The sequence below is a fragment of the Oryzias latipes genome, chromosome 7 (assembly GCF_002234675.1).
Source record: "Oryzias latipes chromosome 7, ASM223467v1".
Lineage (NCBI taxonomy): Eukaryota > Metazoa > Chordata > Actinopteri > Beloniformes > Adrianichthyidae > Oryzias > Oryzias latipes.
In genome coordinates this window covers 16,323,917-16,345,642 of record NC_019865.2, presented here as the reverse complement: position 1 = coordinate 16,345,642, position 21,726 = coordinate 16,323,917, and the positions used below count along the sequence as shown (strand labels likewise).

Below are 21,726 nucleotides of genomic sequence, written 5' to 3'. Positions count from 1 at the left end.
AAACGGGAAAAAAAACCCATTACAGTTAAAAAAAGCAAAACTAAATTCCAGAAAACATTTTGGAAAACAACATGAACTCCCAGAAATCAAAATAAAATGTTGAAAAACCCAAACACACTAAGAAACTGGAAAAGGTAGGTATTATGGGATATCACTGATTGGATGATGACATCCAGTATCACTTTATGTCAAATAACTTTAAGTTAAAATGATGAACAAACATCATCATCCAATGATGTCGCATAGTACTTAGCTTTTACGGCTCGTGTTTCATTTTGTTTTCCAATTTTTATAAATTTATTTTATGTTTTCATTGCAAGAATTTTACTCTAGTTTCTAAAATGTGTTTTATTATTGGTTTTGTTTTTTTAATTGCATTGTAATCTTTAAAATGTTTTTGCGTTATTATTGCGTTATTCAAACCAAAGGTATTCAGACATACCTTTGGTTTGTCTGAAGATTAATAACCCCTCTTGTTAAAGTAAAATATGTCCAACACAAGAGGCCCTCAGCTCTCATCTGTCTGCCTAGCTGTTGGACAGGACAAGTAAAAAAATAAATAAATAAATAAATAAATAAATAAATAAATAAATAAATAAATAAATAAATAAATAAATAAATAAATAAATAAATAAAATGTTTTTGCGTTGACTGATTTGCACTTGGAGTCACAGTAGATAAAAGATGAAATACTTTCAGCAAACAATGAATACATTATGTTCCCAGTGATAAAATGTATTACCCACTGCAGTGTTGAAGGTGATTAAATATACAATGTTTTCTTTGTCTGCTTCCTGCTTTGTTGCAGAGCTAAATGATCAAAGTGGCACCACGAGGTTCCACCCCTGCATCGTTTCGGTTTGCTTGTTAGATGTCATTGTGTTACCTCTCGGCTGGACTGTCGGGTTCAATGAAACGGATGACCGGGGGAGCGGAGAGCGTTTCTGTGGCAAAGACTCCCCCCTGCAGCTGGAGCCCAAAACCTGTGAGCGGATCCCCCTTCAGGACCACCTCACTTGTTTCCACATGATAGATCTGACCGCCTGGCCCAACCGAACTGGACGCCAACGATACTGAGTACAAATCAGGGGGAGAGAGAAGGCGACACATTAGATATAGATGGAGAAAAGGCAGATGGAGGAAGTGATTACCATGGAGGTTTAAGGAAATGTAGTGAAGCAAGGGGAGAATGTTTTTTGCCCCCTGACACAGGAATGAGTCATGGCTGCGTTTATGTCAGCAATTTGTTAAATTTGAAAACAAAGTATGGCTCATAGAAAACCCAGTAACTGGAAGCATGATCGGAAGATCTAATCATCTACTATCCAAAGTAAGATTCCTGCAGGACTGTTATAAATTTAAACCGGTTTAAGACAGCCTGCTCAGTAATTTGAACTGACAGGAAGAGGTTTTATCGTACATGAGCTTTTGTGGTCCTTCTTCCTGTTCCTCCTCTTGCCAGTGGAGCTGCGAGGGCTGGTGGGCGTGATTGGAGGGATGGGGCAGGGCAGTGTGTTACTACCCTGGCTGCTGAAGCCTGAGGTGGCTGTGGAGGAAGGGGAGAAACCACCACCCGCCAGAGCTAAGAGGAAGACAGACATCCATTTCAGAGGGATGGAACTGGGAGAGCAAGAGACATTAACTGAAGAGCAGCACGCGACGTCTGAGATAAATTTGGTGACGAGCATTAGTGTAAACCTTTTGATAGAGCAAGCGTGCTGATTAAAAGGCTTCTGCTCTGGTGTCTCGCCAGCAGCAGCGCTGTCACAAGTGATAACTTACATTTGCAGTGGTCCTGCTGGTTGTGTGGGTGGCTTGGGCTGCTCCATGTCTTGCTGTGGCTTGCATGTGGGGGATGGCAGTAGTTGCTGCTTTGGTCCCAGTGATGGCTGCTTTTTTGCACTTTTACTGGAGAAGCAGAGAGGAAAATGTGTTAAAAGGGGGAGAAAAAAAATTCCACAACTTTTCTGCAAGGCAATTTTTGAGCCATATCCATTAAATCACAGTTTGATTTCTGTGTCTAAGTTGGCACCACACCACCCAGTGCCTGGAGGAAGACTCAGAGTGGAGTAATAGATATTTAATGTCTTTGTCATGGTACGTTAAATGACATCCTATGAGTTGATGTGCTTCTGAGAGGGAGTCAGGCACACAGAACGGTGGAGGAAATGAACAAGAAAGAAATCTTACTTTTACTAGCAAGCCTCCAAAAAATCGACCGCAAATTAAAAGCCATTTTTATCATTTCATTTTCAAAAGAGCCAATAGGGGCAAAAACTGTGGGGGTAAGCAGATTATCAGTCATGATAGAGACTGCTGGGAGGCCTGTGGTTTGTCCTTGATTGGGTGCAGCTGAAAGCTTAATTGGTTTCAATGCAGTCTTTGTATCCAACTGCCTGTGCTGATGTATCCTTTCAAAATAAAATTTAAATGAAAATTAAAAAAAACATTAAAACTTAGAGATTGTTGTTCAAGTTAAAAAAATAACTAAGTCACAAACACATTGAAATAATAAACCACAATTGTAAAGATGTTTTTGAACTGACTAATATAACTTTTTTCAGATTTATGCAACTGTTTAGTTTTTACTAAATACTACATGAATTCTTGTAGTGTAATTAAAATTATTTAATTACTTTAAACAGATCTTTAGGATAGTTAAATCCAAAAACACTCTTAATCTGGAATGTTTGCCACAGTCAAGGAATATGTTTAAAACCAACCATATGTGCTCTGAAAACCTGCAGCAGAAATTCTGACCCCAAAAGCAGACAGTTAGCATTTAAAGTTATTCTGCCCCTTCCATCTTCTATCAACTTCTTCTTTTAGATTATTTTGTTGAAATTCCCAGAGCAGATTAGACACATTTTAATTTATAATCAGACACAGACTTTTGTTTTCTTTGAATAAAAAAAAATCACTGATCACTTTCAAAAGGCACTAAATTGAACATGAATGGGCAAAAACAACCAAAGGAAATAAAGAAAATATTCCAAATAGCTTGGAGTCAACTTGATTTAATTTCCTTTTTTGATGTTATGATTCATCCCGAGCTTCCATCAAAGTGCTCCTGCAGCTGCTGACCCAGAAATAAGTCTACGAAAGTGGTTAGAACATGATCTCTGACAGAGTTTGGGGGGGGGGGGGGGGGGGTCCATATGTGTGTAGCTTGTTTGTATGCATAAGAGACTGAGCCTGTGTTCAAAGCCGGAGGGATGGATGCCGACGGGGTGGCGTGAACGCGGCGAACACACCAACGAGGATTTGGAGTGCACAGAGAAAGGCAGCTGGGAGGCAGCAATGCTCTTTATAGTCATAGGTAAAGGAAAAGCATGCAGCAGACACAATACATATGGTGAGAACATTTCCATAAAGAAAACACACACTGATACGAAATTAAAACCGTCAATAATCTGACGTTGTAATCCCTGACTGTTTTGATTTTTAAGGAGATTTACACCCGGTAATATCTAATTTTCTTTCTAAGTTTTTCTTTGCTCTCTCCTGTTCCATTTCACACTCAATGTATTAATTCTAAATATAAATAATAAAAAAAAAACACCCAATTTTATTCTAAGGTTTACATTCTTTAAAAAATGACAGAGAAGTGATATTTTATTGCATCAATATAGGAATGAACAGCTGATCCTTTTTGCATACATCATCATCCATGAGTTTGGCATCAAAATAAATGTTTAGGAGCAAAGAGCTGCTGCTGCATGAACATTTCAAAGCAGCGTGGCCTCCATCCTTTTTTTCTCTGGTGGCAAAGAGTCAACACAGCAGCCATGTTTTTTTACAAAGTTCATTTTAGGGTCAGATTGAACATTGAAACTCCAAAGAGCTGACCCTTGGCTGGCATCAATAATAAATTCATCTTGGTATTATAACAAGACATACAAAAAATACTAGATCACCTCTTAAAGGTTTGCAGGGAAAAAAAGTCCCCAAAAATCATAAATGTATTTATTTTTTTCCCCTTCTGATCTGAAAACTTTATTTCTTTCTTTTAAAAAAACACCACTTTTTAAATTCAAAACCTACAGGGCTTACCTGCTTCTTGTGCTCTAATGGGAAGTCTGCTCTGATGGGCAGGAAGGATCTCGAGTTTGACAGCTTCAGAGGTATTGGCAAGTAACTGTGTTGCTTCCATCAGGGAACAGTGTTCTGTGCCCGTCCCGTCTATACAAAGGAGGATGTCCCCCACATGCAGCGCTCCACACCTGACCACAACACACAGAGACCTGCTCTGTCAGGATGGACTCTGCCCAGAATCACAAATATAAAAAAAGTTTGCTTCACCTTTCAACCACGCTGGCCGGCTTTATCTTGTCAATAACAATAACTTGTTTGTTCTTGTATGTCGCTGTAGTGAGGCTGATGCCCAGGCTGGCTGAGGAACCCTTCACTATTTCCACCAGCAGAGGGCCTGAGGCCTGCTGCACTGCTTCTGAAGGAGACAACACACATGTACACACATGTTGTAATGATGATGGAGGTCAACAGCGTTACAGAACACAGCCAAAAGCCACCAATGCCCCCTTTAACAGTCTTAGATCACACCAAAAACAGTTATAAAGAAGAACTCAAACTGCTTCATCTGGTCTCACTATTCTCAGTTGCAAAAGTTTTTACTTTTGGTTAAATTTTTTTTCCAAAGAAGTCAGTTTTTCTTCTAACGCTCATTTTATAATGGGTTTCAGTCCGGCCTGTCCGCCGGAGTGTCCTCTGTTTTTGACCTGACTATATAAGACCATTATTGTGTGTTTTTTGATGTCACCATTGAAATCCAGAAGAACGCCTCAGTGAGAACTGAGAGGAAGCGGTATACAACTCCTAAAGTGGCTGCAAGTTTCGATGATATTTGCAAACAAACTCCTGCTCAGAATTTACCTGCATCCTGTGATCATATTGTGGATAATTTTATTAACAGACTACAGTCCTCCATAGATGCAGTGGCTCCAATCAAAAGGAGACTGTCAAGAACCACTTCTAAAACACCATTAAAGACAGATGGCATTAGGTGTCTGAAACAGAACTGCAGGAGGTTAGAGAGGCGACACAGGAAGACAAAAATAACAATTCATAAAGAAATTTTCAAAGAACAGATCAAAATAACTCAGTTAAACGGGCCAGAACTTTCTAATTTTCAAACAGAATTTCAGAAAATCAGAACAATCCAAAATTTATTTTTAAAACAATTGATATTTTAATGAATAAAGATTTAAACAAGTCCTTCATGTTATCATCAAATGCTGCATGGGAAGACTTCGCAGACCACTTCATGGGGAAAATCAATGCTATAAGATCTCACCTGTGCCATACTCTTTTAACAGAGGGGAGTTTTGTCCTGGTTGATACACAGTTGCTTAGTCGAGCTGTATCCCAAGTAAACACCACAACCTGCCTTTTTCGATCAAATTCCCACTTCACTTTTTAAAACATTGTATGGATTCTTTGAGTCAGAGCTTTTAAATATAGCAACATGCTCTCTTCAGATGGGGGTCTTCCCTTCTGCCTGTAAAACATCAGTGGTGAGACCCCTTCTGAAGAAGAATCGTTTAGATCCAAATACTCTGGATGACTATAGACCTGTATCCAAATTACCATTTTTAAGTAAAATTATAGAGAAAAGTGTCACTACTCAACTACATGAGTTTTTAAATGCCCAAAAACCTTTAGAAATATATCAATCTAGGACAAACCACAGTACAGATGGTCCTTTGAAAGATCGTTAATGATCTTAGAATAAATTTAGACTCACAGAAACGTTCTCCTCTGGTGCTGCTGCATTTTAGTGCATTGATACAATACCTCACCATATTTTATTAGTCAGACTTAGGAATCTAGTGGGTCTCTCTAAAAATGTTCTTAAATGGTTTTATACATATCTTACAGATCAACACTTTTATATAAGTATGGATACATGCTCTTCAAGAATCCATGAAATAAGTTGTGGAGTTCCCCAAGGTTCGATTTTAGGTCCTATACTTTTTAACTTGCATATTGTCTCTTGGCGATGTCATCAGGAGACACTGTGTTGACTTTCACAGCTATGCTGATGATACACAGCTTTACATCGCTGTATCTATCGATTAACCTTGAACCAACTCTTTTAAATTGTCAATTAGATATAAAGTCATGGATGGCAGAAAACTTCTCACAGCTAAACCAGGACAAAACAGAAGTTTTAATCATCTGTCCTGAAAACAAGAGAGAGATGATCTTACCACAACTTCAGAATTTTAAACCACCTCACTGTGTGAGAAACCTGGGCGTACTTTTGACTGAGCTAAATTTTATTCAACAGATTAAAAGTGTGTTTACGACAGGATTTTATCATCTTACAAATGTTGCCAGAGTCCGCCCATTCCTCTCTCTTGCCAGCACAGACGTGCTGACGCATGCTTTTATTTTTAGTCGTTTAGATTATTGTAATGCCTTGCTCTCTGGTTTACCCAAAACGTCTCTTTCAAACCTACAACTATTACAGAACTCGGCGGCATTCGAGGTTAGGAGCATTTTACACCCATTTTAAAATCGCTGCATTGGCTCCTCGTGTGTTTCAGGATTGGTTTTAAAGTTCTTTTAATGGTTTCTAAATGTTTTAATGGTCTTGGGTGTTCTTATTTAAGTGATCTACATTTAAAGAGACTGTAGAGGTTTTTAAAAAGAGGCTCAAGACCTACCTTTTTAATTTCGCTTTTAAATGATCTATTCTGCTTATTTATTCTATTAGTTTTATACTATTATTCTATGTTTTTAAATGTATTTTATGCATTATTGGGGGGGTAAAGGGTGGGTTGGGCTTTTACTGTAATATTTTTGTATGTTTTCATTTTTAAATGTGAGCTGCAAAATGCATGAGAAGCGCTTTTTTATGAATAAAGTTTGATTTAATTTAAGTGTACAACCTTAATAAATATGAAATATAACTTACATTTTATGCTACGTGATTGTTTCGTGCAACATACCTGTCGTATTCATGTTTTCAGCAATAATTTTTGAACAAATAGTAAAATGTTCATTGCTTTGTTTTCATTGCTTTTTAAGATTTATGGGTCATTCTGACCCTTTGAAGCTGTTTTTTCAAATTAGTGGACTTTAGTGGTTCTACTTTGATTCTAAATAGCAGAACAACCTTCAAATGGTCAGGACTATGTCTCTCCCTTGGAGTAGAGAAGCTGAAACATTTCCACTCTAATGAGCATTATTTTGCCTGAACAAGTTCCTGTTGCCCTGATTCTCCCTGAATGTATTGTGTTGATGAGCTCCGGGAAGCCCTGTTTTGGCTTGCAGCGAAGAATCTGCGTGTCAGACCTACAAGCTCTTCCCAAATCTGATCTTAGTTGAAATTTTGCTTAAAGACCATGAAAGATATGTTATAAACATTAACCCTTCTAATCTTGTTTGCTTTTGACAACAGCCTGTCTTAAAAGAGAAAAATAACATTTTATTCTTTTGCAGGTCCCTTTTCTGTTGGGAACATTGAAACTTGACACTCTTTCAAATGTTGAACTCCATACATGCCAAAACTGACCTCATAAGACTTTCCTCAGTGGTGTTAAGCTACGTTCACATCGCCCAAAAGTGCGTTCAAGTGACCACTTTCAATGAAAAGTCCATGTAAATGCGTTTCTTGGGCTTCTGCTTTCAAAACTCTTGCATTCACGCATCGCTATGCGAGTCTTAGGTCCGTTTTCGGGCTCTTCATACACGTGGCCATTGAATGCAGGCTGCAAGTTAAACCAGGTCGAACTTTCACCAATCAGGGTCTTTGGTAATGACGCATTGAAATTCACTTTTAAATTCCTTCATATTTCGGAATTGAGCTATGAAATAAAAAGGCTGGAGCAAGATTAATGAGATTTGCCCTGTTTAGGAATTTTGCACCAGTTTTCTTCCAACTGCAGGTACATGCTCTGGTGTGGGGTAGCGACAGTCCAGCATCAACACTATAAGCTAAAAGCGTTCTTGAACTTGTGACAAAATGTAGAATGTAGATTGCTGGTCATTGTGGTCCTTATGACAATTTGTGCTTTTCTTTTTGTGCTGACAAAAGGATCTCCTTTATAGAATTTGAAAAGTGCTTTAATCAAATAAAATATCTGCAGACTCTTTTTATGAATGTCCTCTCAGGCTTGTGCGACTCCCCTCATGGCATCTCCAGCCCCAACTTTTACATTAATGCAGCCAAACGCCCACACTATTTACCCTCAGAGCAATGCTGTGGTACCATGCATCCCCACATTTCCTATGTGTGTGGTTGTGGTAGTGTGTGTGTGTGAGTTTGCTCACCCATGACAGAGACGTCATACTCGATCAGGAACAGAGCTTCCTGGCCGCTCTGCATCAGCATGGTCAGAGCATCAGCATGCCTCTCTCTGTTCAAAGGCATCCCGTCTATGCTCAACACACGGTCTCCTGCCTTTAAAGTCCCCTCTCTGGGAAGACACAGGAGGAGACAGATCTAGACAATAAGCCCTATTTGACGTGTGCACGATGCTTCCACAGCCGCTTAAGCACACATCAGAGTACATGACTGACCAGTGAGCATCTCCTTCCAGGTGAAATGAAATATAAACAAAATAAAAGTCGCTGATGCTGAATTATGTTTGCTTCGGTGCTTTGGCGCATTTGGTTTTAATCGGGAAAGGCGCAATGTTGCTTCAGGCTCTGGGTGAGCAGTGGCCTTTCTGCTTTAAAGATAGTCTATACGTGTCGCAGCCGCAATTCCATGCAGCTCAGGAGCAAAAGATCTGAAAACTTGCAGGAAGGTAGACTTAAGATCAGTTAATGCATAAATGTGAGTTTGGTAAACACCTTTTTCCTCTACAGCCTTTTGTTAGGAAATATTTATCTTTTTATTTTCAACGTAGATATAAGCAAATAAAGACACCGCCTATGTTCTACACACAACAGATGTGTCCAGTGTCCACATGCATACCTGTCAGCAGGACCTCCAGGCCTGACACTGGTAACTATCAAAGGTCGTGACCTTCGCCAGTCTTCATGGAAGCCCCCTAAATTCCACAAGACAGCACAAATAAGTCTAAAAAAAGGACCCAATTACTATTATATTTGGGATATTGTTATTATTATGTTATGTTTTATTGACCTACCCCTCATGACAAACCCAAAACTGTTCCCTTCCTTGTGTAAACAGACCTCAATGGTTTTGGTTATGACTCCTGAAGGTGTCTGAACTAAGAATAAACAGAGGAAATGACAGAACAAGGCTAAAATTAAAAAAATTAATGTAAGAAATACAGTTTTAACAAAATGTGAGCAAAACTGCAGCAAAAGAGAGAAAAACAAAATAAAAAAACACAAGTTACATATAATTACATGATAATCTTCAAGCTGGAACCAATTTGTTTTAGAAGTTCATTTGACCGTGGCCTGGTATAAATCATTTTATAAAGGTTCTTCTCTTATAACTAAATGTCTTTATATCTACACAAAGCAGCATTTTGATATACTGTCTATACAAATTGCTGCTTACAAACAATTTCATTTGAAATATGTAGGGAACATAATCTTTACTAGAAACTTGTCAGTTATGACGGCATTTTCTTCTTATGGCTCACTTTGATGGCCAATTCATGCACAAAATATTTCCACCTAACTTCAAAACGTCTACTTTTATTCGGTTCACTCAAAACAAGAAAAACTGAAAAACTTTAACCATTGGTTTAACACACTTCTGCAAAACTGTGATTTACATTTATATTTAAAATTTAGTTTGCGCTCAACATTCAATATTACAAAAATTCTCAAACCCAAACAGGCTCCTTGAAATGTTTTCAAAAATACCTGGAGCTCCAATGCCATAACTACAGGGTTTTGGGTTAGGAAGTTGACTTTTGATTAGATATTCTCATATTTTTCTTTTTTTAATTTTCATCAAAACCCTTTTGTTTCTCAAGTGGGTCCTTTAAGCAGTTATCTATCTTTCTGTGCATTTAAGAATTCAAAGTTTTAATAGTTTTTCTTTGGGAACATATTTTCTTCAAAAATATCATAATTTCCCTTATCTAACAATATCTCCATTAGGAGAACAACCTCCTGTGTCAGCTCCCAAGCAAACATTTTCAGAATGAATTTACTTTTTTTTGGTTGAGGGGAGGATGAATAACAATATTTAAGGAAGAATTATGACGAGTATTTGAGGAGTTTGATCTCAACCTACCACAGGAAGGCAGCTCATACTCCACTTCCAGTACAACGCGTTCCCCAATGTTCTTCAACAAACTGATGATCTCATCATGTCGGAGCTTTGACAGGTTGATGCCATTCACAGACTTAATGTAGTCCCCAACATTCAGCTGGTCACTTCTGAAAAAGGTTATGAACAAAACTTCAGGTAACATATCCAATCACTGATCAGAGCACCAGAGAAAATCCTTAAATCCTCTAGGCCACCAAAAGTTCAGTATGTTTGTGTCTATTCATATTAATGGTATTTGGGAACACCCCTCACTTTTGCACATTGCTGTCACTTTTCTCTGCTTTTTGGAACTGCTGTGACAATTGAATTTCCCCAATGTGGGATCAATAAAGAAATATCTATTATTTTTTGCTGTTATTAAAGACCCACTTCAATGAAAAATGTATTGTTTGTGTTTTTAACATGTTTTGTAGCATTTATCTCACGATGGAGGACATAAATAAAGAAAATTGAGCTCAAAATTGCATTTCTGAATATATTTTTATTCAATTTGTTGTTAATGAGGAGCAGACGAAAACAATGCAGTTGGAAAAAGCCTTTAGCTGTGACGTAGTAGGTGCTACAGGCGGTAAGCCACAGGCTCCCTGCTCCGCTCCATTTTGATGCATCCACTTGCACACCAATGGATTCATGTCGGGTTGTGAGGGGCTGTGAGCTAGCGGTAGACAGTGTAAACAAAGAGATGATGGGAAGTGAAGGTAGGCTTGCTCTGTGCCAACATGTCCTAAAAAAACAACAGAGGTTTTTGGATTTTGGCATAATCCTAATTAAAATACAACTGGGAAGGCCTTTAAAATAGATCAAAAGATGATGGGAGTGGGTCTTTTTTTGTGCTTCTCTCCTCTAGGTGACTAAAATGAGAGCTAATCCAATGACAGACAAAGAAATTCAACTTTATGCATAATTTAAAGGTGAAACTGGGTTTCTCCTGTGCTTTTGATGTAATTCAAAAAAAGACGAAAGGGGCAGATTTTGAACAAAAACGGCGGAAAGACAGTGTCAGGGATGACTGTACACACTGCCTCCCTTTTGACATTCTGAGTCAACATGTCTCCCACTGGAAAGCTAATTAATTAAATAAATAATCTGCCCCTTTTGCCCATCTCACCTCTGGGCTATTGTCAATCAGCATTGACAGCAGACAGAGAGGCATCTAAACCACCGGAGCAGAATGTCATGATGGTCCAGCTTTATCACACATTGCCAGCCGCTATTCTGTCTCCCCGCCTGTGTCTCCACCCGCTAAATAAGGTAGCACTTCCACACAAGCCTGAACTCAGCTGTGGGAAGACAAGCAGCTTGGAAGAATTAGCACGGTGATTGTCTTTAAACCTCTTTCAGCTTGACAAGAACAGGCGTATTTGGCCAGGACTCTTTCATTGGGGTCCCTGTGACACACTGGCATCCTGTACCACCTCTCACTCATTCATGTGTTGCGATGGTCATTAATTCCCACCCACCACATCCTAAACAAGATGAGGCTAATGCTTTTTTAGAACAGCTTTGCCATTAGAACATTATTAGAAGAAAAAACAGCTGGTGTTATTTTTTATTCTTATGTGTTTTATAAAGGATCAGGAATAGTTGTGGCTAACATTTAAGTTCATAAACTTTTACAACAACTTTGTTCTTGTGTTACTGCACTTTTAACTGACATCAAGCAGATCTAACCCTGCGCCTGGTGTAACTTGAAATCACGTGCTCATATGTGGGGGTGGAAGGAGATGTCAGCACGTTCCGTCGTGCTTGCCAAACTGTAAGTAAGTAATCACAGAGCCCAAATCTCACCTGGCAGCCAGCCCACCTGGCCGTAGATTTGACACCCTGGGCTTGCCATCCTTGTCTGAGCCTCCAGAGATGGTGAGGCCAAGGCTGCTGCCTTCTCTCTTCATCAGCTCCACCGTGGTTACTCCTCGGTACTCCTCTGCTGGCACACACAGACGCAGCCACAGACTCATAGTCAGCTTCAGCATCTGCTTGACACACTTGTGTTGTCTGAGAGGCAATGCAAGTCTCTTTTTTCTCTCCCCCAGAATCTTTCACAATCATTTTCGGTGACGCACAGCTATGCAAAACATTTTTTTCACCCTGTTGTCCTTTTCTAGTTATGTCAAACATGTGAGCGCGAGCAAATCTTTGTGACTGGGACAAAGGATGCAGCTGCACCGCTGTGTATGCTTGAACTACAACGCTTAAATAAAATGCTATAATATTAAATTATTTTGGACGAAAGGCATTTAAAAAGCAGATGCATTTTTAAGTAAATTAGAAAATTAAAATAAATTTGATAACAACTGATGTGATGATTCATCAAAGGAATCCTTTAGTCATGCGGAGATGGGGTGTGAAATCCCCCTGCCGAGTGGGCTTTAGTACCTTTGACAGGTATGCCACACAAGCATCTTTTCAGCTTATCTAAGCGCTTAAAGCAAAAGAATACACAGCAAAACACAGGAAGCACATGACTTTACATGCACACATGCAAAAATCTCAAATAAGAATGCCTTTACAGTTCCTTATGTTGAGGCCCTGGGTGAAATGTGTTGAGAGTATTGAGAATAGGTCAGTTGACGAACCAAAATGAAGCGACGTTAGGTTTGATTGTATTTCACCTGAAAGGCTGAGCCTCTGGGATGAATGTGATTGGTCAGTTGTCTCTTTGCTCCCCTTTGAGTATGGTCCTTCATCTGAGGAGACAGCAGCGAAGTGAAGAAGGTTATGTAGGGAAACACTCCAGCAGAACACTAAATACACCTGACTGCCCACTGCAGATCGTGACAGCGGCCCATACTCTGGGCTCCAGCTTGGGCACCACATTGCTGCCCAAACCATATCTCTAGGGCACTTAGTGTTACAGAGCAATTAGATTGCACTCAAGTGACTTAATACATCAAACACAAGAGGTCACGTGTTGATTCGAGGACCTCTCCCATCAGCAATGATTAGAAAACCCCTTTTTTAACCCAAAAACGACAGTGCGTTTGCTGCAAACTTGTTTCACTAAGCATGGCGGTTTTGTCAGTGGAACAGCATGCGGTTAATCGAGTGTTCTCACATGGAGAGAAAATCATCATTTTCATGTCATGTGCAGCAGCTGCTAAGGAGAGCAATGGGAAATATTCAATCTGCCCTGCAGAGAAAAAGATTTTCTTTTTTAACTTCTCACCCACAGCGAGACCCATCTCTAACACCATCCACAGATTAGCAGAGCCACTGTCAAGCCATCTGAAAGTGAAAGCAGCCGTATCTGCAAAGCAGTGATTAAGAAGCCAACTTGAAGCCTCTCTAATCCTGTCCACTGCAGATTACCTTTCTGGGTGCCCCAGGGTCCCAGGGTCTGCCTGTCACAAATTCTTCATCAAGTTCCTCTCTGAAAGATGCCATAATGTACGAGCTGTACAATGAAGACACTGTTTAACAAGCCCCAATCTAAACATTAGCATGAGGTTTCTTTGTGGATGGATGGAATTGGAGGTTTTCCTTTAGATTCTACAATATTTTGGTGGATGAGCAAGTCAGCAGAAATGATTGTGGCCAACTTTGCACTCCACTTAGCTACAGCACATGCAAAATGTGCCCTTATCACCCTACTATCACCACCACCACCAACACAGTACTCCAGAGTTGGCAGTAGGTGATTGTGAGGATAGGGTTTGGTTTTCAGCAAGTGTGGCAGAGTGAATCATGCAAAGATGTTTCCACTCCATTGCCTTTTTCTATTGACTTTATATGAGATCTGGACTCAGTGACGCCTCCCCACTCGCGTTCCAAACAGGAAACACTATTACTCAGTCTATTTGCCAAAATAACCATTCTTGCTCTACTTTTTTAACGTGTTGTTGCTGATACTAATTTTTTTCATATTTTTTCTTTAACAATTTTAATAGACCAATCAAATGCCTCAATAAAAGTATGTCATCTGACGCTGAATGTTTGAAAAGTCTTATTGACAGATTTTCCCGAGCCTGTTTCCAAGTGGAAGGTGTGTAGATTTCCAACAAGATCACTGCTGATTGGCAAAAATTGTTGCCATAGAAACGATGACTCAAACCAAATAGGTCCAATCATTGCTTACTCCAAAATGGCGGCACCTGTGTTGCAAAAAAAATTACTGACTGAATTTACTTCATTTTGTTGGAGCTTGAGGCAAGTTATTATCTATGAGTGACATCAGAGTAATTTCAACCAGTTCTATTTATACAGTTAATGTTTTTTCATGTGTATTTTTTTCCTGTACAGATAAAGTCCCATCAGTTATTACACACCTAGATGTGCAAAGTTTCTTCTTCACATTTGACACATACTTTTTGGGGAGCGGCGAGCCATTTGGTTGTTTTAACCCTATCAATTGAACCTTTAACGCAGAGTGTCAAACAGGGAGGCTCAGGGCAGACACTCTCCCACTAGGTCACTGAGCTGGTTTTCTTGATGTGATATTTGAACCCAACCCAAATTCACATGATGAACTGAGACTCTCTTGAAAATCTGTCCACACAAATTCATTCTTGCAAAGTTTTCTGACATAAACTTTAAGCCTGAATATCATAACATGTAGCCAATTATTGACAGAGATGACAGTTTCTCACTGCAGATGGTGCCTTAAATGTGTTTCATAACTTAGATATTGTTTAATGTTATATGACTAAAGCTTAAAATGTTTTCAATTGGCCTTGTTACACTGGGCTCCTCCCATGCTAATTTTTATTTTTATTTAAGGTTTCAATTGCAAACCTGTCATGGACAATATGTTTTAGGGGTACAAAATAAAATGCACCACTATAATGCTTTATTTATATGAAAAAATATCTAAAAATTTGGAAAAAAGCCAAAGTATTTGCACTGTTAGTGATACCAAGGGGTAAAGCAAATGTTTTTTGAGACACAAAGCCCAGTCTTGTTGTCCACAGTGAGGCTCCCCATCTCTCCCACTGAAGATGAAGCCAGCAGACAGATGAGAGGTACGGCTCCTTCGTCATACCTTCACTGACCTGAAAACTTTAGGCAGCCCTGGGATACAAGGAACGGAAAAGCAAACCTAGTCTTCACATGCACGCAGCTGCATGAGTCACCTCTCAACCAAAACCCTGATCTCCTTTAGACACGGATGTCATGCTGATGTACACTTGATCCACATGGTATTTAACTTGTGTGTGTTTCACTCCTGTTTGCACAAACGGCATGTTTGGTAACTTTGAGGCACAGACCCACATAGTGAATGACACATCCCAAACACATTAAACTGGGCAAAAGCCTCGCATTCACACAGGCTCCCGCAGGCCCTGACAGTCCAGCAGCTGTCATCGCTGTCAAAAGGCAACATTAGCTTTGGGTTACGCATACCCAATGCTCTGCACGTGACTGAACGCGACTGTTCCATCAAGCTGTCTGCCAGCCATCCTCCTCCAGCTTAAAATAATCGCTCACCCTGAGAGGAAGGGTCAGGATGAAGCTGATTATAAGCAGCCCCAACAATGAACATACTTATGCAGGAAAATATGCAATCAGATGTGTTCACAGCTTCCTGCAAAAATAATGGGATTTGTGTAGTGTGCAAAAGTGGCTGACTAAATATATGAGGAGTTAATTAACTCTACATTGAAATCAGGGCACTTTATCTCATCCCTCTCACATTCCGTCAGAATGTGGGCTAAATATGGAGGCAGAGCTTTCAATGAAATCATAATGCTATTTTTACATTTCAAAGATTTATTTTTAAAATCAGGCTTCATATTTTATCCACATTTTAGCTGGTTCAGTAACATTTCAGTCTGTTGCAAACTCGGATTTTCTGCATGCAGATTCCACACATTTATTCCGGAAAAGAGATGGGAGCAGCTGCCCCTCAGAGGAATGACACATTCAGGGGATAAGCGGCTTTTTATAGGTGATCGGGGAACTCGTGCTGCTCCTCTTACTCCCAAAGATCAAAGCGGGGTTTGCTCTTACCAATGCTGTTTTTGGTGTCTCTCCTCAAACCACACAGCATGGCTGTGGTTACGTCAGCGCAGCCAACCTCTGGAAAGCTGACTTGTGGTGGGCAGAGAGCCGCGATTCCACCTGAAGAAGAGCTATCTCAGGCGCTCAGACAACCAGAACTCAACATGTCTGTTTCTTCACTCCTGTGCTACGAGTCCAACATTATTTTTCAACCTTGCTACGGTCTGGAGCTCCAGAAGGAAAATGAAGGTTCTCAGAAAGTCTGATGTTGTCCTTCTGCCTGAACTGAAGGGATGATTCCTTTCAGTCGTCACCAGTGCATTTATCCTGAGAGGCTTCAGAAACTCCAAAGAAGGTGGAAAAGTCCTTGCCCTTGCTTTGCCATTTCCCTGAGGCCCGTTTTAAAGCTTTTCTCACAAATCCTTGGTCTGCTTAACAGAGATGTTCTCAAAGCCTGTCCCTACACTCACATGAGCTCCCACATAACCCTTTTCTCTCTCGTGTTTGCTCCCGCTCTCTTCCTCTCTGCCAGAGGGGCTCAGTGAGGCAGGCACACACCATAGTTACTCCACCCCCCCCCCAACCCCCCACACACACATACACACTCTTCACTCGTTCCTCAACAAGTCAAACACATCCTCAAACCCACCCACACGTGCACGACTCACACACCCAGATTAGATGTGACAAAACAGAACGCTGGGCACAATTAACACCACCTGCACATTCAGGCTCAGTATCATCGTTTTTTTCAACAGAACCCACACCCGTCTTAGGGAGCTTGTATCTACACAATTATAAGCTCTCTCACACACAAACATACACGCACACAATGCAAAATGCATATGCCAAATTCCAATGCATGAATAGCTGTCTACATGCTATGCTGAGCAGAGGTGAAACATTTACATAAAGGTCGTGTAAAGGAAAAACCTTGGGTGACTTTTTGGTTAAACAGGAGCATCTTGCCTAAAGTCGTAAAAATGGAATGGTTTCACTTTTCAGGATAAATTTTTAATTGGAAAATGTTTTTCAAGTTGAATTGGTACATTCCAGATGGAACTGACAACTAAAACATGGATTCCCATTTGAATGATGGTACCAAAATAAAGCACATTATTTCAAATGTAATAGACTGAGAGTTTTATTTAAGACACAAATGAAAGCATTTCATGACATAACTTTTAAAATTTCTCAAAAGAAAAATTTTATTTAGTTTGGTAATTTTCTACCAATTGTTTTTGTTTCTATCCCTTGCTTTTGTAGTTAGTATAATATCTCTTTTTGTCTCATAGCAGTTGTTCCAGTTAATATCACAGTTGTCTGACTTTTGTTCATATGCAGTGTGAATTCCTTCATTGTGTTCTCTTGCCTTTGCTATTACTAAAATCTCGCTTTAGTCTTCAACAGGGACTTTGAACTCATCTGCCTTCTGGTCCTTGACAACACTTCAAGGTCTGACATATTTTTTTTCCTAAAACAAAGGTTTCAGGTTCTCTTCTTTTATTGCTGCACCTTTGTCTTGTGAAGGATATTCCAGTATTTTGTGTGTTTTTCTGTCTTTTTTGGTCCTCCTAATTGAGTGTTGTTCTCCTGGAGGTTTCTTCCTAAATGATCCATGTACAGGGATTTTTTAACTCTCCATTGTAAACTTTTGCTTGCTCAGCTCTGGGATTTTACCAAAAACTCTCCAATGTAATCAGTTTGTTCGCCATTTAAGCTGTCATTGTAGAGTTAAGTCATCATCCAGTGGCACCTTTTTCTTCTCTGATTTCTGATCTAATAATGTCCCCATAAATATTCTGGCAGAATATCATCCCTCACCAGACAATAAAGCAAGGAGCTGCATTAGAGATACATGTCTAAATGAAATCGATGCTCAAAGTACCACATGATTGAAAAAATGCCAAATATGATCAACTGCTGTTTCTTTGATTTCATCAAATGGATCAAGTGGAAAAACTGTTGATTTATTTAAATGCTCAACTTCCATTCTATTATTTAAATGTTGCATTACAAAATGTCCTATTTTTTAATTCTTACAAAAGTCTTTTAACATTTTTATCAGCATCAAAAGATAGCCCAGGGACACCTATGGTGCCACATTGTACAAATGAATGATGACAGACACTTTTCATGCTATCTATTGTTGCACACAGCAAATTTAGATAATATTCTCTTAGGCTTTTCTCCCTATTACCCCATTTCCAGTATGTACAGGTTTAGTCTTCCAGAGCGAGACTAATTAATTTCCAAGTGAAATAAAAAGAATTATAAAATGGAGCAGTGTGTTGGACCAGTAAAATACTCTGGGAATAGCTTGAAAAATATCAAATGATTTAAGACATAAGGCATTTTGCACTTCCTCTAGAATGGTAATATACTGATTAAGCTATTTTTTATATAAAATTTGCTGGAGGTTTAGACTGTTCAAAATTTACAATTATGTATTTTTCATACGCTTTGTGAAATGCAACATAGACAGAAATGACACTTTAAAGGTTGAAAAGTCAGTGTGGGAACCATACGGATTTAATAAATAAATAAATAAATAAATAAATAAATAAATAAATAAATAAATAAATAAATAAATAACTTGGGAACTGTGCAATGATGAATGCAAGATTAGGGGTTAAAGGTTTAAGGTGACCCAACAATGTTTGCTTGTTTGTACTAGTCAGTTATGTTGATTTAAAGTGTCTTAAAGACAAAAAAAAAAAAAAAAAAAGTGTCTTAAAGACGTGTGTAAAGTCATGAATGCTTCCACTCTGATTAAAGAAGGTTATTCCGACAGCATGTACTTCACATGAAAGTGGTCCATGCTGAACCGTGTGAGTGGGGAAGGTCTATCCAGACCATGTTCCTCTGATAGATGGAATGAGAGAGTCAGAGTGCACACCTGAAGGATTTAGTCCAGACAGACAAGTGCAGATCCAAAAAACACTCTTTAGTAAAAAAATAAATAAAAAAAGGGGGGGGGGGGTCCAGCCAGCCAGAAGTAGACGATTAAAGTGATTGGATCATGAAGTAATAACAGACCTTTCATGATTGTTGAAAACTAGACACACTGTTGGGTTATGGACAATCTGTACAGTTTTATGGAGAGGAAATAAAGATCCCAGCAGCCTCTTCTGTAGAGGGGTGATATTGAAAATCTACTTTTTTTTTTTTTTTTTTTGCTAGCTAAGAACCTATACCTTCAACAGTTCAAATTACCATGGGTTCTAACCGAGGTCTGCAGAAGAGCATCTCTGAACACACAACACATCCAACCTTGAAGCAGATGGGCTCACAGCAGCAGAAGATCCCACCAGGTGCTACTCCTGTCAACTAAGATCAGGAAACTGAAGCTACAATTCACACAGGCTCACCAATACTGGACAATAGAAGATTGGAAAATGTTGTCTGGTCTGATGAGTCTCCATTGATAAAGTAAAGCATGGATCCATCCTGCCAACATTTTGGGCCACTTTGTACCAGTTGAGCATGGTTCCAATGCCACAGCCTACCTGAGTATTGCTGCTGACCATGTCCAACCCTTTATGACCAGGGTACTATCTTATCAAGGCTACTTCCAGCAGGATAACGCTCCATATCATAAAGCTGGAATCCTCTCAGACTGGTTTCTTGAATAAGTTCTCTGGAGTCAAAAGGCCTCCACAGTCACCAGATTTCAACCCAATAGAGCACCTTTGGGATGTGGTGGAACGGGAGATTGGCATCATGGATGTTAAGCCAACAAATCTGCAGCAACTGTGTGATAATATCATGTCACTATAGACCAAAGTCTCTGAGGAATGTTTCCAGTACCGTGTTGAATATATGCCACCAAGGATTAAGTCAATTCTGAAGGCGAAAAAAGGGCCAACCCAGTACCAGTAAGGCATAGCTAATAAAGCAGCTGGTGAGTGTAGACAAACAAAGGTCCAGAAAGATGAGTGAGGAATAATCAGTTACCTTGGCTGCAATCAAAGCTTCTTTAGTTTGAAGAGGAACACTTTCAGATCTGCCTAATAACAAAAACTGTGTTTTCAAGCACCTCAAAGACGAATAGAAGCAACAAGATAAGCCTGTAAGTCTCAACACAGGCAGGACTAAGGAAAGCCTTTAAAGCAAATGTTTAACTTGAACTTGCTTGGAGGGACTGGAAATTGTCCAAAAGACCAACAATGTATTTTTTACACGAATGACTGCAGACACAAACTACACTACAGGGCTGTAAAATCCTTCTGACTGTTTCTGCCAAAAATAGAAACATTTTTCACATGACATAAGCAGAAAAGCCAGAATGTCATCCTTTCAAAATATCAAACTGACCACAGTGCCACCCTATGGCAGTCACGTCAAGCTACAAGAAAACATCTCAGAGGATCCAGAGGCAGGAGAAATGTCAATCACAGTCTGCTCTGGTTAAAGTCTGAAGCTCAACTCGTGAAGTTTAATTTAAGAAAACCTCAAGTAAAAGAAATGTCTGGTTCCATATCACTGGCATTTTTACCTTTGGTTCTCCCTCTGATGATGCCCAGTTGACATCTAAGAGAAAAAGAGAAGATCCTCCTCCTTCCTCCTGCAGACCGGCTGCCTTTCCTCAGGGAATCTGTCTGAGGAAAGGCAAATGAGAGCTGTTTGGGAGAGAGGCCCTTTCTTCCAAACATAACCCTTACTGACATGTTCATTTTTTTTCAGTGAAAAGCCAAAAAAATGTTTTTTGTCCTCCTGATGCTTTTCACAGCTCAGGCATTGTGATCTCCTGCTGCCCTGCTGTTCTCATCTTGGCGATGTTTTGAAGAGCATCTAGTTCTGCCAGGTGAGTCCTTCAGAGGAATCCACAAAAACCACTAGCTCTCAAAAAATGGAGAGACTCGGCACCAACGCTATATCTCCATAATCCCAATGCTAACTTCCTTGGTTACAAAAGCGTCCACAAGCTGACTGACTGAAGAAATACCGTGGTTTTCGCCTCTCTGGCAATTTCCGATTTACTGAAGCAGATGGCAGAGGGCTCAGGGCTGTGGGGCACAGCTTGCTTGCCAGAATGCAACAGAAACTCACTCAGCAAGGAACCAGTGCTCAGTTTTACTAAACAATGCAGAGGCTGGGCAGTCCAATTTGATGTAGTCTTTTAAACATCTTAAACTAATTCCACTGTTTCATCATTTTGCCAGTTTACGCATCTTAAATGCTGGGGGACAATCAGATAAACTTGATCTAAAGAGGCAGGCTAGAAAAAAGGCAACACATTCGCAGAAAAAACTTTGTTTTAGGAGGATTGTGATGAAGAAGTGATAGGTTGGATTTATCGTCATGACATTTCAACAGTAAAGTGACTTAATTGTAACATGCCATCCCAGTAGATAAAGCAACTTTCTGATGACAGACAGAATTTGCGCTCAGTGAATTTGAACACGGATGTGCAGTGACGTATGTTTCAGAAGATGTCCGATTGGCCGTTCCGCATGTCAATCATGTCCCGTACTGCTCAGTGAGGATTTTGATTGGCTGGTGGGTTTTTTAGAAGTACATTTTTTTTTGGTTATTTGTCTTTGCTGACCTGCGAT

General features: G+C 39.6%; 1 protein-coding gene across 6 annotated transcripts in view; it reads right to left on the bottom strand.

Annotated features, from left to right (window-relative positions):
• The window catches only part of LOC101166717 (glutamate receptor-interacting protein 2), a 33,921-nt gene extending 12,742 nt beyond the window's left edge, over nt 1-21,179 (bottom strand). Inside the window, exons 1-12 of one of the 6 annotated variants that reach the window (XM_020704734.2) lie at nt 20,667-21,179; nt 12,844-12,918; nt 12,020-12,158; nt 10,193-10,338; nt 9,123-9,206; nt 8,948-9,023; nt 8,299-8,444; nt 4,303-4,450; nt 4,054-4,223; nt 1,783-1,908; nt 1,421-1,582; nt 887-1,073 (exon numbers count right to left, since the gene is read on the bottom strand). In XM_020704734.2, the coding sequence (XP_020560393.1) occupies nt 887-1,073; nt 1,421-1,582; nt 1,783-1,908; nt 4,054-4,223; nt 4,303-4,450; nt 8,299-8,444; nt 8,948-9,023; nt 9,123-9,206; nt 10,193-10,338; nt 12,020-12,158; nt 12,844-12,918; nt 20,667-20,844 (1,637 nt within the window). In that variant the 5' untranslated portion in view covers nt 20,845-21,179. Of the gene's footprint in view, nt 1-886; nt 1,074-1,420; nt 1,583-1,782; nt 1,909-4,053; nt 4,224-4,302; nt 4,451-8,298; nt 8,445-8,947; nt 9,024-9,122; nt 9,207-10,192; nt 10,339-12,019; nt 12,159-12,843; nt 12,919-16,177; nt 16,692-20,666 lie in introns of those variants that run through there. The other 5 variants (XM_020704732.2, XM_020704730.2, XM_020704731.2 and 2 more) reach the window with 5 other exon arrangements.
• Nucleotides 21,180-21,726: the final 547 nt, after the last annotated feature.